At 39.1% G+C, this 20,268-nt stretch overlaps 1 protein-coding gene across 4 annotated transcripts in view; it reads left to right on the forward strand.

Moving 5' to 3' along the window:
- The window catches only part of LOC123970898 (cAMP-specific 3',5'-cyclic phosphodiesterase 4D-like), a 124,715-nt gene that overhangs the window by 12,643 nt on the left and 91,804 nt on the right, over nucleotides 1–20,268 (forward strand). For 2 of the 4 annotated variants that reach the window (XM_046049275.1, XM_046049277.1), the window contains exons 2-3: nucleotides 5,180–5,230; nucleotides 13,244–13,446. In XM_046049275.1, the coding sequence (XP_045905231.1) occupies nucleotides 5,216–5,230; nucleotides 13,244–13,446 (218 nt within the window). In that variant the 5' untranslated portion in view covers nucleotides 5,180–5,215. Of the gene's footprint in view, nucleotides 1–5,179; nucleotides 5,231–13,243; nucleotides 13,447–15,583; nucleotides 15,933–20,268 lie in introns of those variants that run through there. The other 2 variants (XM_046049276.1, XM_046049278.1) reach the window with 1 other exon arrangement.

Below are 20,268 nucleotides of genomic sequence, written 5' to 3' on the forward strand. Positions count from 1 at the left end.
GCTGACTATCTTTCCAAACCGTGACAATTCTTTTGTCAGCATTTCGTCTTTTATGAACGGCGGGACGTTAGACAAAGTTACTTTCTTAGCGGGGGTGGAAAGGGGAAGCACTGGGGTGAACAAACCACTAATTACTACACCTCTTTCCACTACTTCGTTTGCTTTCTCAACAGAATTTAAAAACAAAACCATTGCATTATTCATCCTAGACGCCGCTAAAATACACTCATGACCAACAACATTTCCAACGGCCAAAATGCACTCCTCCACATTCACTGCGGACACCACTTTCACTCCGTGTCGCCGCGTGAGAGAATCTAAACAGGTGTTTGTGTTTTGGGCTGCCATGCTTCCAGTGATACACTGGTTGCTAACGGCCGAACAACCCCCCACCAAAGGAGCCTTACTTCACCACCCCAATACACCACAGATATCAAAAACGAAAAAAATAGAAAAGAATTGAAAGAGAAAGGAATTTTCCGCCACAGCGGGCATAAACCATTCGTACTCACCACACGCACCTCACACTCGCTCAAAAAACCCTCACGCATGCGCAGATATATATGTATGTATATATATATATATACATATATATATATGAGAGAGAGAGAGAGAGAGAGAGAGAGATATTTAGAGAGAGAGATATATATATAGATATATATATATATATATATCTAGAGAGAGAGAGAGAGAGAGAGAGAGAGAGGTAGATATATATATCTATATATATATAGATATATATTTAGAGAGAGAGAGATTGAGATTGAAACCACCTTTATTTACAACATACAGATAAAACCAGTCTGTTACCACTAGCAAACTTTGTTACAAAATCTCAATTACGGAGGAAAAAAAAAAAAAAAAAAAACACAAAAGAAAAGACACAAAAAAGAAACAACAACAAACTTCATTTATAGCCCAAGTATTCACGAACATTGGTAAGCACCCAACCAAAGTATAGTATGCATACTCTATCCTGAGCCTTGATGCAACCAAACCCTTGAACATCAGCAAAGGATCTAAAGTATCTTTACCAAGCATCTTATTTTTCCTTGTTTTCCAAATAGTGAGTTTGGCAGTTCCAAACACAAAATTTAGTAAAACCAAAACATGTTTACAACTGGTGACATACTTTGGCCCAAAAATAAACAATTGAGGAGATAAATCCTCACCTAAAGCTGATACCCATTGAGATAAAAAGGAGAACATATATATATATATATATATATATATATATATATATATATAGAGAGAGAGAGAGAGAGAGAGAGAGAGAGAGAGAGAGAGAGATAGAGATATATATATATATATATAGAGAGAGAGAGAGAGAGATATTGTAGCAAACCTAAATTTAGTTATGCAATTTAATAAATTTATGAGAATTGATACCCAGTTATGAATTTTATTATTCATAAAATCTAATTTTATTCCTCGTTTCAGGGCAACACCGGAGTTGTTATAATCCTAGAGTCTCCGGACCTCTAGGTAGTTTTTAATAATTATACAATTATTACTAGTGATCAGTTAGCTAATAATCGCTCAATTATCTTAAATCAGTCAGTCAGTCTCATATCTTAAGGGTCAATTCTCTTGGCAGGGACGTAGAAATAGGCAACACACACAGTTCTTGACTATATTACAGTGAATTTATTCTCTAACTAAGGTGATAAAAAGATGGTTGGATACAGGGAACATAAACATTTGCTGAACAATGAGCCTGGAGGTTCGATTGTGGGAAGCATTTGACTCATACGGCATAGAAGAGCTAATGAAAGTAAACTAATGCTATGAGTTCAGGAATTAAAAGGGACATATCTGATCACAGAACGTGTGTTAAGTCTTACTGCTTGTCGACAGCCTGCTTGGCCTGTTGCACGGGTCCCACGCTAGCTGCCGATCCTGGCTTTTTGCTAGGGATTCTCCGGGGTTCTCCGTGTCTGATTGAAAACGCCTCCTCCGTCTGGCAATTCGGCTGTTTTCAGGTTTCCTTCGTTGTAGCTGGCGAGACCACGTGGCTTGGTCTGACCTCTGTGAAGTTGGCTCGACGAAAAAGGCTTAAAATGGAACTTGGTCGTTCCTGAATTAGTCCAGTGTAACATAACGGACTGATAACTTTAACAAACAAAAGAAATAAAGAAAATAAAACAAACTGAAGGCAGATCGATGTCTCGGCACTTCACGTGTGTAGCTTCAGGCGAACAAAAGGCCTGTTTCGCTGGTCGACTCTGAGGGCGTTGCCTGGCGAGGCACACCGCACGCGTGCCGAAGCGTCCAGCGAGCAGAGCAGAGTGGAAGAGAGCGAAGAGAAGAGAGCGAAGAGAAGAGAGCGAAGCGAGGTCGCGTGTCGCTCTTTTGTTGCCTGGGGCGTGGTTCCCCAGGGGGGGTTTCAGGTTTCCCAAGGGACTGCCTCTCTAAACTTAATGTCTTAAAAGAAATCTATTTGCGCGTATTATAATCAAATATGTTCCACAATCGAACCTCAGCGGTCAAACGGTCAAATATTGTTGATTCATCCTTAAATTCAAGCTGGCGGTTAAGAGTATAGTAAAACATTCCTTTGTCATCATTTCTAAAGGAATTTTGTAGGAAAGTATTATGAACAAGCATTGTTCACATTAGATGATGGAGTGTCTTGCTGAAAATAAAAACACTGCAAAGGTTAACATAACTACTCAAATAGAGGCAAACGTAATCAAGTAACTAAAGATTTAATTAAAATTAATTAAATGCTTTGAGTCTTTGGAGACTGCAGTCTTTTTTAGATTGAAAGTTCAGCTGTCCTGGATTATGTCACACCTAGGTGAGACAAGGGTTTTCTTTTTGATGTGGTAATAAAACAAAGAATACGGTCAGTTGCCACGGAAACATGTGTCGGCCAGTTTTGATAGGCTGTTCAGGGAAATGCTAATGGCTGGCTTGTGTCCCTTTGTCAGTTTAACAGTCAGGCCCCACGTTATCAGCTTCGGGATCAAAAGGGTGCCAGTTTTATGGTCGGGCTAGCACTTAGAGAAAGCAACTTTGACCCCTACCCTTCTTCTCTGGGGAGGAGAAAGGAATTTAGAGTAGCTCCAAATTTATTCAATATAAAATGCACAAATCCACACCGTTGTTCACTACAATATATATATATATAGAGAGAGATAGAGAGAGAGAGAGATCTTTATTCTACTTTATTGTATTGTGTGGATTACTTTGCACTATATTCTCCTGTGCTGCTGTGCCAATTTCAATTTCCCTTACAGGGGATCAATAAAGGATCCTATCTTATCTCTTAACATTCTTTGGGGGAGTCGGGTTTGGGCTCGAAATGGGAACACACAATGGTTAAAACACTCCCACTTCACAACTCAATAGTAGGTGAAACTCAGGTGTTGCTAGTTACATTAACAATGGATCTGTTCTATTCAAGTGTCCTAATAAGGCGTGAAAATGTGACAGTGAGCCAGCAGGCACAATACCAGGACCCTGAAACTGAAGCAGCCTCATGGAATTCAGCCACCAATCATTTTATTATTTACACACGGTGAGAAGTGTCTTCTGGGAAAAGGGTTTCTAGAAAATGTTTTATTGTGCATCAAAGTACAAGTCTGGATAGACAATTATGAGATTTTTGAGTCATTTCTTTCAACTGCAGTAGAGAAAGATGTGTTTTTTCCCTTGTTAAATATACATTAGATCTTAGATATAACAATTTTCATGCTGTCGTGTCCAAACACAAAACTGTGAGTCTGTTGTAGATAGTCATGAAAGGGTTTCCTGTTGAGTTATGGTTGATAGGCTGTTGTGGTCGGGATGCAGCTTGTTTTCTGTACTTTCCTGTCACAGCATCCTTTTTTAAATTTCATGGGTAATTCCACATTTCAAATATGAAGATGTGATCTGCTTCTAGCAGGTAAATAGCAGGGCCTGTTTACCGTTGGGTTTGGTGAGCAGCACAGGCTGCTTTCCCATGGAGACATGCACGTTGTCAAAAAGAAACAGAAGTAAAGTGTTGAGCAGCAAAGACCCGTATGTTTCTCAGGAATGTCGGTGTTGTAAGGAAACAGAAATGTCGTACTGTCTTTCAAGCATATTTAAGATGTAGGGCATCTTAAGGCAGTGGCAGCTGGTGAAGTTTCCTCCAGTGCTGGGGCTGCTACACCAGAAATCAAGAATGTACTATGGTATCTCACCAAGTAGTTTGGTTCCTATACAGAAACCAAACTGCGACTGTTTCACAAGGTTAACCACGTTAACCAACGATCATGGTTTGGGGTACAACAAGTAAACATTAACTTTCAGGGTCATACATGATTCAAGCTCTGACCTCCCAGGTGAAAGGCATCTGTCCAAGTGCAGTCTATTTACTTTTGTATGATTTATCGTCCCTCATATGAAGGCCATAAGAATGTTCATGTCTCCTAATTTCTTATAAAGACGAGACAACACATTTTATGCCTCCTGTTGAGTTTGTATAATTATGGCAGTGTATTGTATTACATTTTGTTTTAACGCTGCATCTTCTGAGCCCATGTGGACTGCGCTGTGTGTGACTTGAAAATAAACAAATCAGTTCATCAAAGATATAAAAGTGCTTCATCATATACTTTTCTGGCTGGATTGAAATTCTTTTTAGCTCTTGTGATGCCTCTGGCATGTTCATAGATCCATTTACATGTATTACATTTATTAATTTAGTTGACGCTTTTATCCAAAGCAATTTACAATTGCTATATATGCCCGAGGTTGCACACCTCTGGAGCAACTAGAGGGTTAAGTGTCTTGCTCAGGGACACAACGGTAGATGTCACCAACCCAGAGACTTACATTCTCACTTCCTATACTACTTATTCAAATTCTGTATTTATATTTCTAATGTTTAATGTGAATTACCAGTGCAAACCATTACGTGGTCAAAGTAAAGGTTTAAAGTGAGTCTGGTTTTCAGGAAAATTACTTTTGCCAGAAATATCTGCAGATAATGATGGATTATTAATTTGTCAGAGAGCAAAACTGAAAGTTTATTTTCATCTTGTCATATGGGACAGTACCAGTCTCTCTTATTTCCCCTTCAAGTGGAATATATTCTATTAGTGTACTTTATAATGATTGACTTTTAGTTAAGTCTTTTGAAAAAAATGGATAACTAAGAGTGATGAATGTCATTTTACAACCACCTGCCTTTGTTGTTTTGTTTCAGCTGCTGTCTCGCTGCTGCAACAACTAACCTGGGTCAATGTCTTGGTTGGAGGTAAATAATATTCACTGCTTACTCTTGTGTACACACACACACACACACACACACGGAGTTTGTAATTTACTTTACTGATAAGTCCTACATAAGATCTACACCGCTGTCTGACCCTACGGCTGTGCATTACAATGTGTTTTTCTTCATGATTGGGTTTGAAAGTTGGCCATAAAAGTTTTATCTTTACTTCAGGGTTTTTCTTGCAAACAATAAAGACATACACACACATACACACACACACATACACACACACACACACGCGCATGCATACACATGCATACGCACACACACACACTCACGATGAGTGATTACAGAGAACTAGTCAGTTGTTGAAAAGCTAGAGGCATTTTATTATAGCTTTTAAATATTCTCTCATACAGAAGGATGATCTTGCTTCATAGACTATTTTGATAAATTTACTATATAGAGGCACATAGATGCATTTACTTATGCATTAAGGGCATATTGGTGATTATGAATTTAATCTCTATCTATCCATCAAATTTACAGCAGTGTCTTCAACTTCCTTCACATGTAAAATTCCTAACTTTAGAAAATAAAAGTTGACTGACTAAAGTATTTTTAGTCACTCTAATAGTATCTAAGACTTAAAATGAGTTGTTCTTTCCCAATTGTTTTAAACTTTGAATTTTTCATGCTGGACACAGTAGTAAGTTAAACATCCGGTACCAGTAAGAAACACCAGCAACACCACAAGTTAGATAACAATGTAGATGTTAATATAACAAAACTTCTTCAATCACATTACTGCCAGTAACCTAAACTTAACTTGAAAAAACTAAAGCTGTATCTGATATAACATTTTTGAAAGCATGACTATTTTTTACTTACTTAAAAAATTCCCCTCCACACAGAAGAAGGGAACTAACTGCACAACATCTTTCTAAATCTGTGACTTATTCAATTAAAAGAAAGCTGTGCATAAAGTACATAAAACCTACTTCATGAACATTTACCAGAATACTTCGATCTAAATCATGATTACATTGTACAACAAAGGTTGGAATGATGATGTAAAAAGAATAAAATGCTTCAGACAGATGGCAGAAAGTGCTTTTCTATTGATTTCTGACTGATGGAACAGTGCAGCAGCGTTACTCTGTCCCAGCCCATCAGCCTTATATTATATTATATATTTATATGTAATTTTTATATATATATATAAATTACATTATGACTTATGACACTTTTAGGAAACAGAGCTGACAAATGTAACCATAAACCTCCACAGCTTTACCCCTGGCTGCTCTATGAGTTAACTTTTAAGTGCACTTTGTAAAATCCCAGCTTTCATGAAAACAGGCTTTTTGTGTCTGCCTGCATAGTTAATCATGGCACACGCATGCCTTCAGAGAGAAGAAGAAGGGGGTTGAGAAGGAGAGGGCTGATTGGAGACTGGCTCTATTTATGGAGCAATGCTAATCATACTTTTTGCACCCCCAGGTGTCATTTTACGTACAGGTGAGGTTTGCATCAGAAGGCAACAGGCTTCCTCTGGTTGTCTGCTATGAAACACTCACACTTATCACACATAACTCGCACTGTGGGAAGGTTTATCCAGCTCTGCTCCTCTCCCCTCTATGATGAATTAATATTCATATTCCCACTTAGGAGCAGCTTTGATTGCTCTCATGAGTTCATGAAGGATTACGTGTCCTAATGAAACACTCTTATCATCTCTGATTACATCATCACGCTGTGTGTGTGTGTGTGTGTGTGTGTGTGTGTGTGTAAAAGGATATACATGTAGTAGAGCAATACTGTAATGCATGTGTACAATGCCTTTATGTGTAAGCAGATGTGTTTTGTGCAAAAAATAGTGTTTAGATAAGTGTGTACATGCTGTGTGGGGCAGATGGGAGCCCAGTGGATTGTGGGATACCTGTGGGTACAAGTTGGACTGTGGTCAGAGCAGAAACATGTCTGAGCTGCTACTCAACACACTCTAATACAGCCTCAGGTGCTTTCTCCTTGGATGGCATAAATCCTCCACAGTGATATTAGTAGAAATTAGTTTCCTTTTTCATTTTGACGAGGATGTCTGATTCTGGTGGAAAAAATGCACTGTCGGGAGCGGGCAGGCTTCAGCCATTAGCCCTGTTGGTAACAGACAACATACACATGCAAAATATTAAGCACTTCGCTCTCCTGATGAGGTGGCAACCATCAGGTTGTTTGTTCTGAGCACAAAAGGCTGATTAATGAAAGCCATTTTCTGTGTTTATCTGCAAGAAATTTGTGAGGGGAATGTGTCAAGGATCTGTTTTAGAGAGCCAACTGTAATTGAGGGAAAATGTCACATTTTCACAACAATCAACAGATTTAGCAAAAATGAGAGCAAGAGAGAGAGCAAGACAGTGTCAGCAGTGTAAATTATTTATCACATTATAAATCTAAGATGAAAAACTGTCATAATGAAAATAAAATTAAGAAGAAGGAGACTTGCTAGAGAAGCTACAATGAAACTAAAGTTGCATTGGCTGCAACAGATTGTGGACATTCTGTTGGATTGTTCCACTTGGATTGTTTGTAATAATAAAACGCTGTAAAGAAAAATCTACCTGTTCCAGCTCAGAGCCTCTAGCTCTTGGTGAGCTACTTTCAAATATATAATCCCTTGGCCTATGTGTGTAGGGCCTGTGATGAGCAGGTGATGCATTATGATTCATATTATGATGCAAAAGTTCAGATCATCTTGATATCATGTTTGTTAAGACCTAAAAGTTTAACTTAATGCCCCATGAAAATCTTGTTTTTGCTGGCCTGTAGCATTTTAACTTCTCACCTTGCAGAACTGATGTAGAAGGGCACTCCAGGTTATCACTGTCAGCTGGGGTTGCAGGAGCAATAACTCCTACTGATGACCACCCGGAGGTTCACATGTTGGAGGTTTGTCGTTCGTCCAGACTGCATTAAGAATTTGTCACTTGTTTTTTTTAATCAGATCTGCCAACAGTAAAGCACTGAAAAAAGTCCAAATCTAAATGTAGAACTAAGTGTGTTCCAGTGGTTTGCTGGTCAGCTAAACTGACAAACAGCAGTTCTTTGTCCCACAGGTCAAACTTAACAACCTGATTTTACATTCACGTTATTCCAACAGCTTCAACTCCAGCACACACCCGGAATTTATTAGTTCAATTTTACCATGTTTGCCATCTTAATTAAGTTTGTTAGCATTGTGTTTAATGCTAATTAGCATTAAACACAGAGCACAGCTGAAGTTTACAAATCTTGACCTGATGATGGTGCCAGAGTAAAAGCCAGTCTGTTGGCTTCATCATCTTGGCACCATGAATGTCACAAAATGTTATTGCAGTCCATCAAATAGTTGTTAAGATATTTCAATCTGGACCAAAATGGTGGGCTGAACGACTGACAGACCGATATTGCTGTCCATAGTATCACGCCGTTGCCATGGCGAAAAATTTTGCCATTGTGCCAGTTCAGTCTTAGATTTTTCTGGAGCAAACCTGGGAATGTTACAAAAACACACAGACTCGTCAATTATAAACAAATTAACTAATAAATAAAGTCAATATTGACATTCCTGGTGAGCACTGTGCGGTTATGCTAATATTGTTACATTGTGCAGCTGATCAGTCTCATAGAATCTGTATAAAAAGATCAGTCTGGAAGATGAATGAACTTCTAGCTGCCTACAAATGTGTTTTGAGTTTGATAATAGAAAATGTTTTGGCTATCTAAAACATCAGTGGTAACCTTCAGATTTTGGTGCCATTCCTTCAGTTTTTAAAAGGAAAATGATTATGTATAGGACTGCCATTTTACACCATAGCTCAATAATCAGTCATAGAAGGGGACAATTTATACACACCTAGTACACCAGATCAAATGCTGCTGTTGTTGCATAGATTTTATCGTTAACACTACACCTTCATCTGTACTGAAGTGTGATGAGTCATTATTCCGTGCCTTGAGCACTGAAACAGCTGAGGTTTGGGGTTTGATTCCCACTGTGTCCTGCCACACTGTGCTGAGAATATGCCAACCACTTTAGGAGAGAGTGTGAGTCCTAAGCATTGAGACAGCGCTGTACTCTCGATTAACGGGGAAGCGAGGCGAGGACTGGTGCCGCCAGCTCATTGGTTCTTAGAGGCAGAGCACACGCCGTTCCGTCTGATCACACACCAGCCTTATTGCCTCCATCTCATTCTCACTCCCTGTGTGTTGCATGGTAGGAGATCGGCCAGGTGATAACTCAGCCAGCTGCTTCCTCTTTGCTGCTGATTGGCTAGAGGAAAATGTGTCGTTCCGCGACAAAAAAACATGTTGAAGCAAACCAGAAGGGTGCTGCTGTAAATAAAGTTATGTTATATTGTCGGGTGAAAATGTCATACCTGCAAAATGTCAACTTAGGAGGGCAAAATATCAAATCAGTGGGAGTGCATGAAAAACAGCACTGTAGAGCGATACACAGAAAACTAATTTAGGTCCAGTAGTGATGGCATCACAGGCTTTGTTATGACACAAATATCTTACTGTGCTACAGTAACCAGTTTAGTATGAAAGAGTAAATTAGTTACCTCATCCAGGTTGGGATGTTTATGTGCAGGCCCAAAACCAGCAGTGGGAGAGAAACTTTAATTCACCAGTTAGATCCCCAAACGTGTTCATAATTGTCATGCGCATAGAATAGGAGAATAGAGTTGTGACACCTAATTGACTGGATGAAAGAAAATATCGTAACGTGTATGGAAACATCCTCGTATTTAAAATGATTCCATCCAAATTCAGACTAAAATGGAAACTAACACAAAGTAGAAATCTAAATATGTAAATTTCCACTGATGAACATTTGACTATTTGTTAAATTCAGCCACATTCTTGTTGTAAGTTAAAACAGTGTGATCTCACTACAGAGTCTGTCCTCGCCGACACACACACACACACACACACACACACACACACACACAGAAACAAACAAAAAACTAAGCAGTGCTTCCAAAATAAGGTTGGGGTAGGACAAAAATATGATTACCGAGTGGGTGCATGTATGGGTATATGGGTTTGCATGACCTGATTTCTCAAAGTAACCTGGTTTCCTTAAAGGTGTTATTGGAGCAAAACAACAGAGCACCTGTGACAGTGGAATTTGTAGAAAATGGTCACACGTGTAAATTTGAAGTCACAGAGAAAAATGCTCCAAGTTTCAAACTTGTAGAATGTTTCCTCTCTCCCACAAACACAACAGTTGAACCTTTTCAGATTCCTCATTGCAGGTGGACACATCCTATTCTACAAATCACAAATTATATGTTATTAATGTTATTAATATGGTGCAAAACAAATTCACACACCTGCATCAAAAAATGTGAAGTCATGGACAGATTTTTCTTACCTGCAAATCAGAAAGTTGCACACCTGTAGAATATCTGGGTTGGAAATATGATAGACATGGACCACATGGAAAGACGCCAAAACTATCTCTTTGATTGGTCAAAATGGTTCTCTCATCTCTGAACTTGCTCCCTGGCTCTACAGGTACACAAATCACTTTTGCTCCACATGTCACTAAGATATGTGGTGCAAAAGTGAGAAAAATCAGCATATGAGACTCAAAGCTGCAGATTCAAGCTATTTTTGTTGTTGACTTATGTCCAAAAAAACAAATGTATTGTGAAAAAAAATTCTACAGGTGTGCAACTCTCATTGCATGAATTCACATACTGATTTGGGGATGGAAAAAATAGAAAACAATTTGTACACCTGCAATGAACGAATTGTTCTACACCTACAAATTCCACTGTCACAGGTTCAGTTGTTTGCTCCAATTACACCTTCATAGGGTTCTTCAGTCAGTGCATGTAGATGTACTGCAGACGTGAGTTCTGTGTGAGTTTGTTCAAAAAAAATTCTGTGGACACCAACGCTACTCATCAGAACATTTCACATCTAAAAAAACCCGAAATTGTTATAGCAGCAGAAAGAAAGGACCAACTAAAACTCATCATCGACTTTGACAGTTCTTTTCTTGGCCACAACTCAAGGTCCATTTGTTCTGGAGCTTCTGTGCTAATCACATGACCTTCATCAGCAGATGGAACTGTAGATGTGTGAACTAATTATTGTAAGCACATGTCGACTTAAAAGATGAGCTAAACTTTTGAAACAGCAGCAAACAAAGCAAGCACAACTCAAGGTCCTCATAAAGCGCAAGTCTCTTTTTATATTCTTTACTATTATTATTTAACTATTTCTGACACTTTTCATGTGAACAACCAAGTGCAACACTATGAATGACTTCCAGGAGACTGAAAAATGTGCACCCTGTTGTCCCTACATTTAAATGATATCTCGTCTCCCCCCTTTGTATGACAGCCAGCTTTTCACCCAACCTTCGGATTAGGAATATACACTCATTTCCAATGAGGTCATCATACAGGTAACTGTTTTCTAGCATAACCCAAACCTTAGATGCATCAATTCCAAGTCAATAATTCCAAGTTTGTGGAGCTTTTTATCCAAAACAAAAATCCTTTGTTTGGGAGAAAAATAACCGAAGGTGAAACGGGTCAAGAAAACAGATCTTTCAAAATCTTTAGATCCACAGGAAAAAGTCAGATCAACATCCAATAGCACACTATAGAGACAAAGACAGCCTGAGATGACAAGTATTGCATCCCCTCTCTGTGAACCTCCAGGTGATGACTCTGCGAACTCTGCTGAAGCACAGATTACATAGAAACAGACTGTGAGCTGCCCGGGCCGAAATGGGCATGGATTTTTGGGTTTATGTGTTGTCTTGGCTAGCTTGATCTTATTTGACACATTTTAATGGAGAGAAGTCATATTGGTTATGTACTTTTCACACACACACACACACACACACACACACACACACACACACACACACACACACTCATTTGCCATCTGTTGTTTGTCAACCAGACAAAGCTGCTGTCTCCCCACCTGACGTCTTTCACTGCTGCAAATCCATTACAGCGCATCAACTGATATTAAATAGATTAGCAGGGAGAACATGAAAAAAAAGTCAATTTTATTGTCATGGAAGAAGACAAACAAACTACTTACTTAGTGTCAGAAGTGAAAAGTGTTTGTACTACACTAGCAATACCCACAGGGCCATTTGGGCAGATGCCACACGTCCCTTGACTAATATGTGTAGATTCATTATTCATTCAGTAAGTTATTTGTTGAACATTTTCTGATTGAGACGGCAAAATAATTTCAGCATTTAGTTTGTTATGGCAGGACTCTTATGATTCTCATTTGGACTATTAAATTAAATATATATGCACATAACATATTCATGCATCAACAGTAAAATGTACACTTCATATAAACTGTGTAAGATTGGTCTAGTGGTGAAAGAGCACTGGGCAAACTGACAATTTGACCTCATAGTGGCACTAGAGTGAAAGCCAGGGGATCACCACAGCCGTTAGCATTCATCGTCAAGGAATTGTGAATGTCTTTTTAAAATATTGTGCCAATCCACTGACCGACAGACCCGAGAGTCATTCTGCTAGAAACTGTTTTAGAGAGGATTTGATTCAACTTAATGGTCATTTTGGAGGCTGCAGTTTGGTGTATTGCCGTTGAATTGTATTGCGCTATACTGAGAGGTGTTTCTAATATTTAGTGCACCGCATTGATATAAATCTGGTTGGCAATGTATTGGAAACATTCCTCTAGCCTCTGAAATAACTATTAAGTTGAATTAACACCTCTCTAAAACAGTTTAAACAAAAACTGAACATTATAACCTTCATGAAGGTAGGATTTATAGCAGGACGGTTTTATTAGACTGTGTAAGTTTTAGTTAGGTAACTAAAAAACTATCAACTGCGTGTATATTCTGGATCATCTAGTTTTTCAGTGTTTCATGGAAGCTATGTCATGTCTGTTCTCACAGTCATACATTTTAAGGCTGCAGCATTACACTGAAGACAGTGAGATTTGGACGCTCAAGTTCTATCTCCTTCTCTCTTTGTTTCTCTTGGGGTGCAGGGTCGTCGAGAGTCTCTTCCTGTGATCCACCAGGCGGTGCGGCGGCGTTTCTCCGGTCCGCTGCTGCTTCCTCCTCTGTGGAGGAGGCACTCCTGCCAGGAGCACCCATGTGACACCCGACGGCTATCTGCAGCACAAGGCCTGCCGCTGGACCGACTGGAAGTGTTGTACAGCCGAGCACTGGCCAGTCATGATGAGCACCGGTCAGTCACACACTTACAGTATATTTCTTTCTTTCTTGTGTTTTTGTGTGGGGGGGGTTCTCCATAGTGCAGGTTGGTATACATGCTGAACATATTATGGATATTATGCACTCTAGCTGTTGGTTCTAGCTGTAGGCTAATTCTTTTGTAATACTGTTGACTATTACTGCCACCCCAATTATTTGAGAGTGCAACCCATTACAGTTAAGGTCTCTGTCTAAGTGTATAGTCAAACGTTTGTCTTTAGAAAACATCTATTTCCTGATAAAGATGGGCTTTTTTGTTGTTTTTGTTGATGTCATTCATCTTGGAAGTTGTTGTTCAGTTGTGTTTGGTCTTGATGTGGTTCATCTTTATTTGGTTGATCACTGTGATGAAAAATTAACATTACATTTGATTGAAAAGCTATGACAATTTAGTAATTATACTTGCTTCTGAAGCCCCCTTTCTTTCTGCTGTCCCTTCCTCTCTCTCTAAAGTCAGTGCCGAGTTACCTCAGCTCATTACCTCCCGAGTCTCCTTGTTGTATGTCAGGGTTTGGTTCAGTCAGTCCAGGTGGACTGAAGAAAGCAGGCTTTCCATCTGAAGAACTGAAGCTTTCTGAGTGACAGTAAAGTTCACATCTCTGCACACACACAGGAAGAAGGGTGGAATGTGTTTTCAGGTTTCAGGTGTTAATGAAAGCCCTCTTCCCTCTAAGAAATACCTGGTAATTGCAGCAACAAGAGAAGGCCTGCAGTGAAAGGTCGTGCGTATGTGTCTTCCATATCTCTTTGGCGTCTGCATTACTGTATCTCTTCTTTCTCAGTTTACAATCTTTATGCTTAAACATTTAGAACCATTATGTATGTGTGTGCTGTCCGGACATTAATGACAGAGGGGTGAACTCTATAACATAATAATTATAATATTTGCTAATGATACAGCCCATATTTTTCCTTCAGGATGATGACCACAAGTGGGTTTGGTGACATCCTGTAGGTGTTGCTTTCCTGTCATGCTAAGGATGAATTCCTTTGAATTGATGGCATTCAGAAAAATCTTCCAGCAAGTAAGGGAAGAACTATAGGCTCCCCATTAAAAAAAATCACTTACTGTAGCCTGTAAAGCAAGCAGTACTGGACATTAAACTATACCAAATGATGACGATAATAATCCATAATCTTAATCAAAATGGCCTTCATGAATAAATACTAAACATAACTTGTGTCCTATAGTTGGAAAGCAATATGCCAGTACTGTAGTCTGCCTTGCAGTGCATGACAGAAATGTTAAAATGGTGTCCTTTATCAGCCCCTAATGGTTGTAAAAAGTCAGCATGACTTTTTAGTGGTAGGATCCTCATCCCTGTAGCCAAAAGTGCTGCATTCAAGAGCATTTTTTGGTATTATAGGCAACCAACAGCTTTTTAAATATAAACCGAAATCTGGAAACTTCATCAGATTATTAGACAGTGCAGATAGTTACTAGTATTTTATATTATTTAAATGTTCGTTTTTTGTAGGCCTATATTTACTCAGGACACACTGGAAAGTATACTGAATATTGATACTGAGTGGTTGAAAAATAGTATATTCAGTTGAATTTCTCCAGAGCCTGACTGTTGAGGCCTTCATCTTCCTTTTTTCGTCTGGTCTAAAACCCAAATTCCCACTCATAAACAGGCTACCAGAGAGAAGCAGCAAATCCTTATATTTTTGAAACTAGCAAACATTTTCGTCTGATAACTGAGTTGGAAGATTAATAGATTATATCAAAGTTGTTGCACATTAATTGTATGTCAGCTGAGTAATTGATGAACCTGCTACTGCTACAAAAGACTTGTTGTTCTGTCTGAGGAAAGGCAATGCAAATAGCTTACAGATGAAATACTGCGTGTGCATTTTTGTCTGTATTGCTTTTTGCTGAATAATGATTGGCAGTCAGAGAGAGCGATACAAGAGAAAGAAACAGATGGAAAGCAGGAAGACTTGGAGAACAGTGAAGATGGAGAACAAGAAATGAGACAGAGGGGGGAGATAAGGGAGGGAGAGATAGAGAGAGAGTGAAGGAAGAGAGAGAGGGAGCGAGAGAGAGCGCTGGTATTAGAGGCTGAGAGTCGTTTCAGCACTCCGGCTCGTGAACAGCAGCGCACCAACATGCCGCGCTCGCAGCTCCTTATCAGTTAACGGTTTGCAGCTCCTCACACTCAGACAGCCCGTTCAGCACGCACTCTGTTTGACCCGTTAACGTTGAAAACTCGGTTTTTAAAGCTAAAAACAAACAAACAAGTAAAGTAGAAAAATGGAGTGTGCCACGCTGAGCAGAGAGGGAGCAGGGCTCGCCAAGCCACCCAAACACCTGTGGCGGCAACCCAGGACTCACATACGGATCAAACAGCGCTTCAACTCGGACACCGAGCGCTACCTGTGCCGCAACCGGACCCTGGAGAAGCTGCGACCCGGGCTGAAAAAACCCCGCATGTCTTGGCCCTCCCCGGTGAAACGGTAACCTCTTTCCCCACTAAAGTGTCTCAACTCACTACAGGTTAACTCAGCTAGTGTTCACTTAAGATTCAGATATATTATAAAAACATAAGTCCCGAACTTCTAACGGACTGGCTAGATATGCTTCATTAACGTGGTTGTTATTTCGATACAGTAACTATGATAAATTAGCTATTAGCGTTAGATGTAGCTTAACGTACCTTCGCTGCTCCCCATTTGTTTTTCAATCCTGACATGTATGAAGGAAGGTGCATTAATTTGACAATTTACAAGGGGATTTACATAAACTAACGTTATGACAAAGCCTGGTAAGACAGACAATATTGCTGTATTTAATAAGTCTGCTTAATTACAGGGGATAAACCACAGAATCTTAAACTATATTCTTTATACATGCCTTGGAAAATTATTTGGAATTTATACTTAATTTTCACCAATTCCCACTCAGAAAACTGTATAAATAAGCACCATCCCTAATCTATATAACTTACCTGTGTTAACTTCCAGGAGACAGAGCAGAGCAATGATTAATGTCTGTTTTCATAGTTACAAGATGTAGTCTGAGTCCTGTAATCTGATGGCTGTTGCAGGCTAATGACACAAATAGCAAAATGTCTCTGCCTCATCTGTGTCCCTTGCCACCAAACCTCCAACCCTGGTGATATAAATAGATGATGAATGTCAGGGGGTGAGCGAAGCACTGACTGTTAAGATATCATTTCATTATTTGATAGGCTGTAACAACTGAACCATACAATTGTCAGGGTTCTGAATGCTCTCCTACATGTCATTACATTTAGATAGTGAATCACTTAATTGTTATTCAAGTTTGTTAAATCTTTCATTAACACCTGCTAGAAAATCATATGCCTTTGTTTTTCTATTTCCCTTAAATATTGCTTAAAGTATCTTTCACGTCAGAGCAAACTGAAATCAATCACATAGGCTTTATAGTCTGTATCTGCCTGTGCCACTGCATGTCACAGTTATGTTGAATGTCATAATGAAATCAAATACATAATTTATTATAGCTGAACTTATTAATCTACTTGTAAATTATAGAACTGTTGTTCAGTATTGTCCCTGTTTGGTGAGGAAACCTTGGGATATTGACTAAAATGTGTTCATTACATTTAAAGAATGCTTGTCTGAACAATAGGGTTTTCATTAATGGACCTGCAAAAGTCTCTGGTGTTGAGGAGCCATTGATTTCCAGTGACTTCTTGTCTGTCAACGCAGGTTTTTCACGCTCCAGGTAGCCCTTATATAGATGTTGAAAAGCATTTAGAGTGTGGTGGCTGTATAAATTGCATCCAATAACCTGTACCCTTGGGAATGTTTCATCCTAGATATGTTTGGTCAACATGGCAGAAGGCTTTTTGAGAGATCAGGCTCACATAACTTAAAATTTTCATGCTGTTGCTGACCTGTAACACATTTCTGTGTAACTCTGTGAACAGAGGAAAAAAACAACACTGCCATTATTTCTTTTTTAATAATACAATTTCACACAATTAGCTGTGATTGCAAGTTCAGAAACGTGCAATTACAGAATAATTCATTCTCTCGATTGTTGAAATTAATCGTATTCTCGACATGTAACGAAATAAAGACCCTGTAGTTTTAATCATGGTACTGGCAGGTGTTTTGGATTAAAGCCTGTGAAATAACACACTGTGATTGAGTGGGTGTCTCCTGCAGAGGCTGCCTACCCGTTCTTCAGGCAGGGCTTGATGTTGAACTCTGTGCACTTTGAGGGATGGTGGAGAAGATGTAGGTGATGGTTTAGCTAACAGTGAAGTGCTCGATAAACCTCATCAATCAGGCTGATGAAGTGCACGCCTTACTTGATTCCTTACTTATTGGTATGGGGCACTGCCAGGGAAGAGATTGATGACTGGTGTTTGTGCCTCACCTGTTTTTGTGTTATTTTACAACTTTGACAAAACAGCCTTGCTTGTAGGATTGATTATTTTGAAATGAGAAAGAAATAGAGAAAAGGAGAAAACCAAAGAGAAAACCAAGTTAATATTTTACATACATAAAATTTTTATGATTTTATGAAAACCTATTTTGCGGACAGTATAATAGGGTTTATGGGTAGAGATTTCATGCCATGGTAGTTTTAACTCTTATTCAGTCTCTTTCCATCTTAACAAGATTCTAGGGAAACACTACCCATCCTCACATAGCAAACTCACTGGCACGTTTGAACAGTGTGTGTGTGTGTGTGTGTGTGTGTGTGTGTGTGTGTCCTCCAAGAAAGAAAGTGAAAAGCATGAATATAAAAGAAAATAAAACATCTTTGTGATTGGACTTGAACAGGCATGAAAACCGCTGTCAGTCCACCTCTGCTCTCCAGACACTGCTTGCTGTCAACAAGCAATGCCATGACTGCATCTCACCTCAGAGGATTTTCACACAAGCTGTAGTGCTGTTTTTGTCCCCTGATAGTTTACTGAGAAGATAATCGGCAAAAAAATTCTTTCACTTCGTTTTACTCTGAAGATTGTAAGGAAGAGGATTTTTTAGTCTCGACACCAGTGAAGCATGGCCTCCGCAATACGGTGCTCATTAGTATTAAGATCCTGGCATTAACATGTGTCTTGTATTTGGTTTGTGTGTTGAAGTACTCAAGATGGACCTGGACCAGACTGAACGTGTCTTAGGGTAACACCAAAAATTTGTCCTTTGCTTCCTCTTGTAATTTTCTCATGACCATAAACACCTCGTCTGGCTGGTTCCCAATATCCTGACAGTCTAGTTTGATATTTTCTGTCAGACTTAAGTGGAACTTTATTTCTATTTAGGTGGTTTGTACAGGTGGATTTTGTTGTCCAATGTTTGTTCACTGTTTTCCTCTACAACTGTTTTGGCAGATCTTCAGTGCATCTTGTGGTTTACACACTTTAGAGAGATTTCTTTTTTTTTCGTTGGAATTTCTGCCTTTTTTTGACAGCTGAAAGTGTAGATGAGGCAGGAAACATGGGGAGGGAGAAAGGAGTTTGACATGAGACAAATGTCGAATCGAACCTCGGATATGGCACATTAACCATCAGACTACCAGGATGCCCCTTGTTTACACATTTCATATAGTTTTGTTTTATTATCACAATCAAATTTCTATCTGATCATCCAGAATGCATCTGTAAGTCTTAGTCTTTGAGTCTTTTTTTGTGTGTGTGATATTCCTGGGTTTTGCGAAAGGTTATGTCTTTAACAGGAAAGAATTATTCTAATTATAAACCTGCAACAAAGTGTGTCTGTTCTTTGCATTTAACCTTCAATATCATGCGGTTGCAGTGAGAACAGTTATAATCACACACCATGTTCTTGGCTCTTCTGCACACAGAAGGATATGACACTTGATTGATCTGCCCCTTTCTTACCCTAAACAGCTGCTAGAACAACTGTCATCAGCCCCTGCAGTGAATATTCAATAATAAACATTCGCACTGCCATTCATTTCTGTGAATAATTGTGTCCCAATGAATAGTTTATTTTCTTAGAGTGAATATCTGCACACAGGTCATGCACAAAGATTTTTTTGTGGCTTTAAATTTAGGCATGTAGATGGCTTCAGGGCCTGGGTTGTCTCACACTGATCTTATGTATGAGCTACTTCCTACCATGAATGTAAATGATCAAGATAAAAAGATCTGATCTTAGCCTAGACCCACTTTATTCATCATGATGAGGTATAAAAAAATAAAAAAAAACGAGAAGGTAGAGACATAAAAGCTATGAGTACTTGCTGCTAAGACTTAAATTACAGTCTTACCCAAAAGTGAAGTAAAGATGATACATTTTCAATAAAAATATAAAGAAGATTATAAACTCTACCGACTGCTCTCAATGCAGCCACATCACTTTGATATGTATCAGACTTCAGATTTCATTATTAAAATGCATGGAAATGAAAAGTAAAGAATACACATGTGGAGGTGAGTGTGTGAAAACATATTCTTAATAGAAATACAAATAGACGGTCTGAGTTTACTGACATCAGCCTCTGCTAAATGAGTATTAAAATGTTACCTTCTTGGCTGCCCGGTGGAGGCTTTCCTTCGCCCTCATAGTCAGCGTGTTGCCATGACTATATCACGTCAGTTGTTTCCCGAAAATATAAAAGACTTGCCATTGTGAATGCCGTCTGTGCTGACTACCCAACACTGAATGATGAAGGTGGAAATGCAAACAGGTTGAGCTGTAGGTAGGAGTAAAAGCAGTGAGTCAGCCAGCTTCATAGCCACCAACGACAACACCACTGGCACCGCTTTTATATTTCACTGAATACATCTTTCATTTTTTCTCCCAGAATAACTCTGATAGTGTA

This window comes from Micropterus dolomieu, linkage group LG05 (assembly GCF_021292245.1).
Source record: "Micropterus dolomieu isolate WLL.071019.BEF.003 ecotype Adirondacks linkage group LG05, ASM2129224v1, whole genome shotgun sequence".
Classification (NCBI taxonomy): Eukaryota; Metazoa; Chordata; class Actinopteri; order Centrarchiformes; family Centrarchidae; genus Micropterus; species Micropterus dolomieu.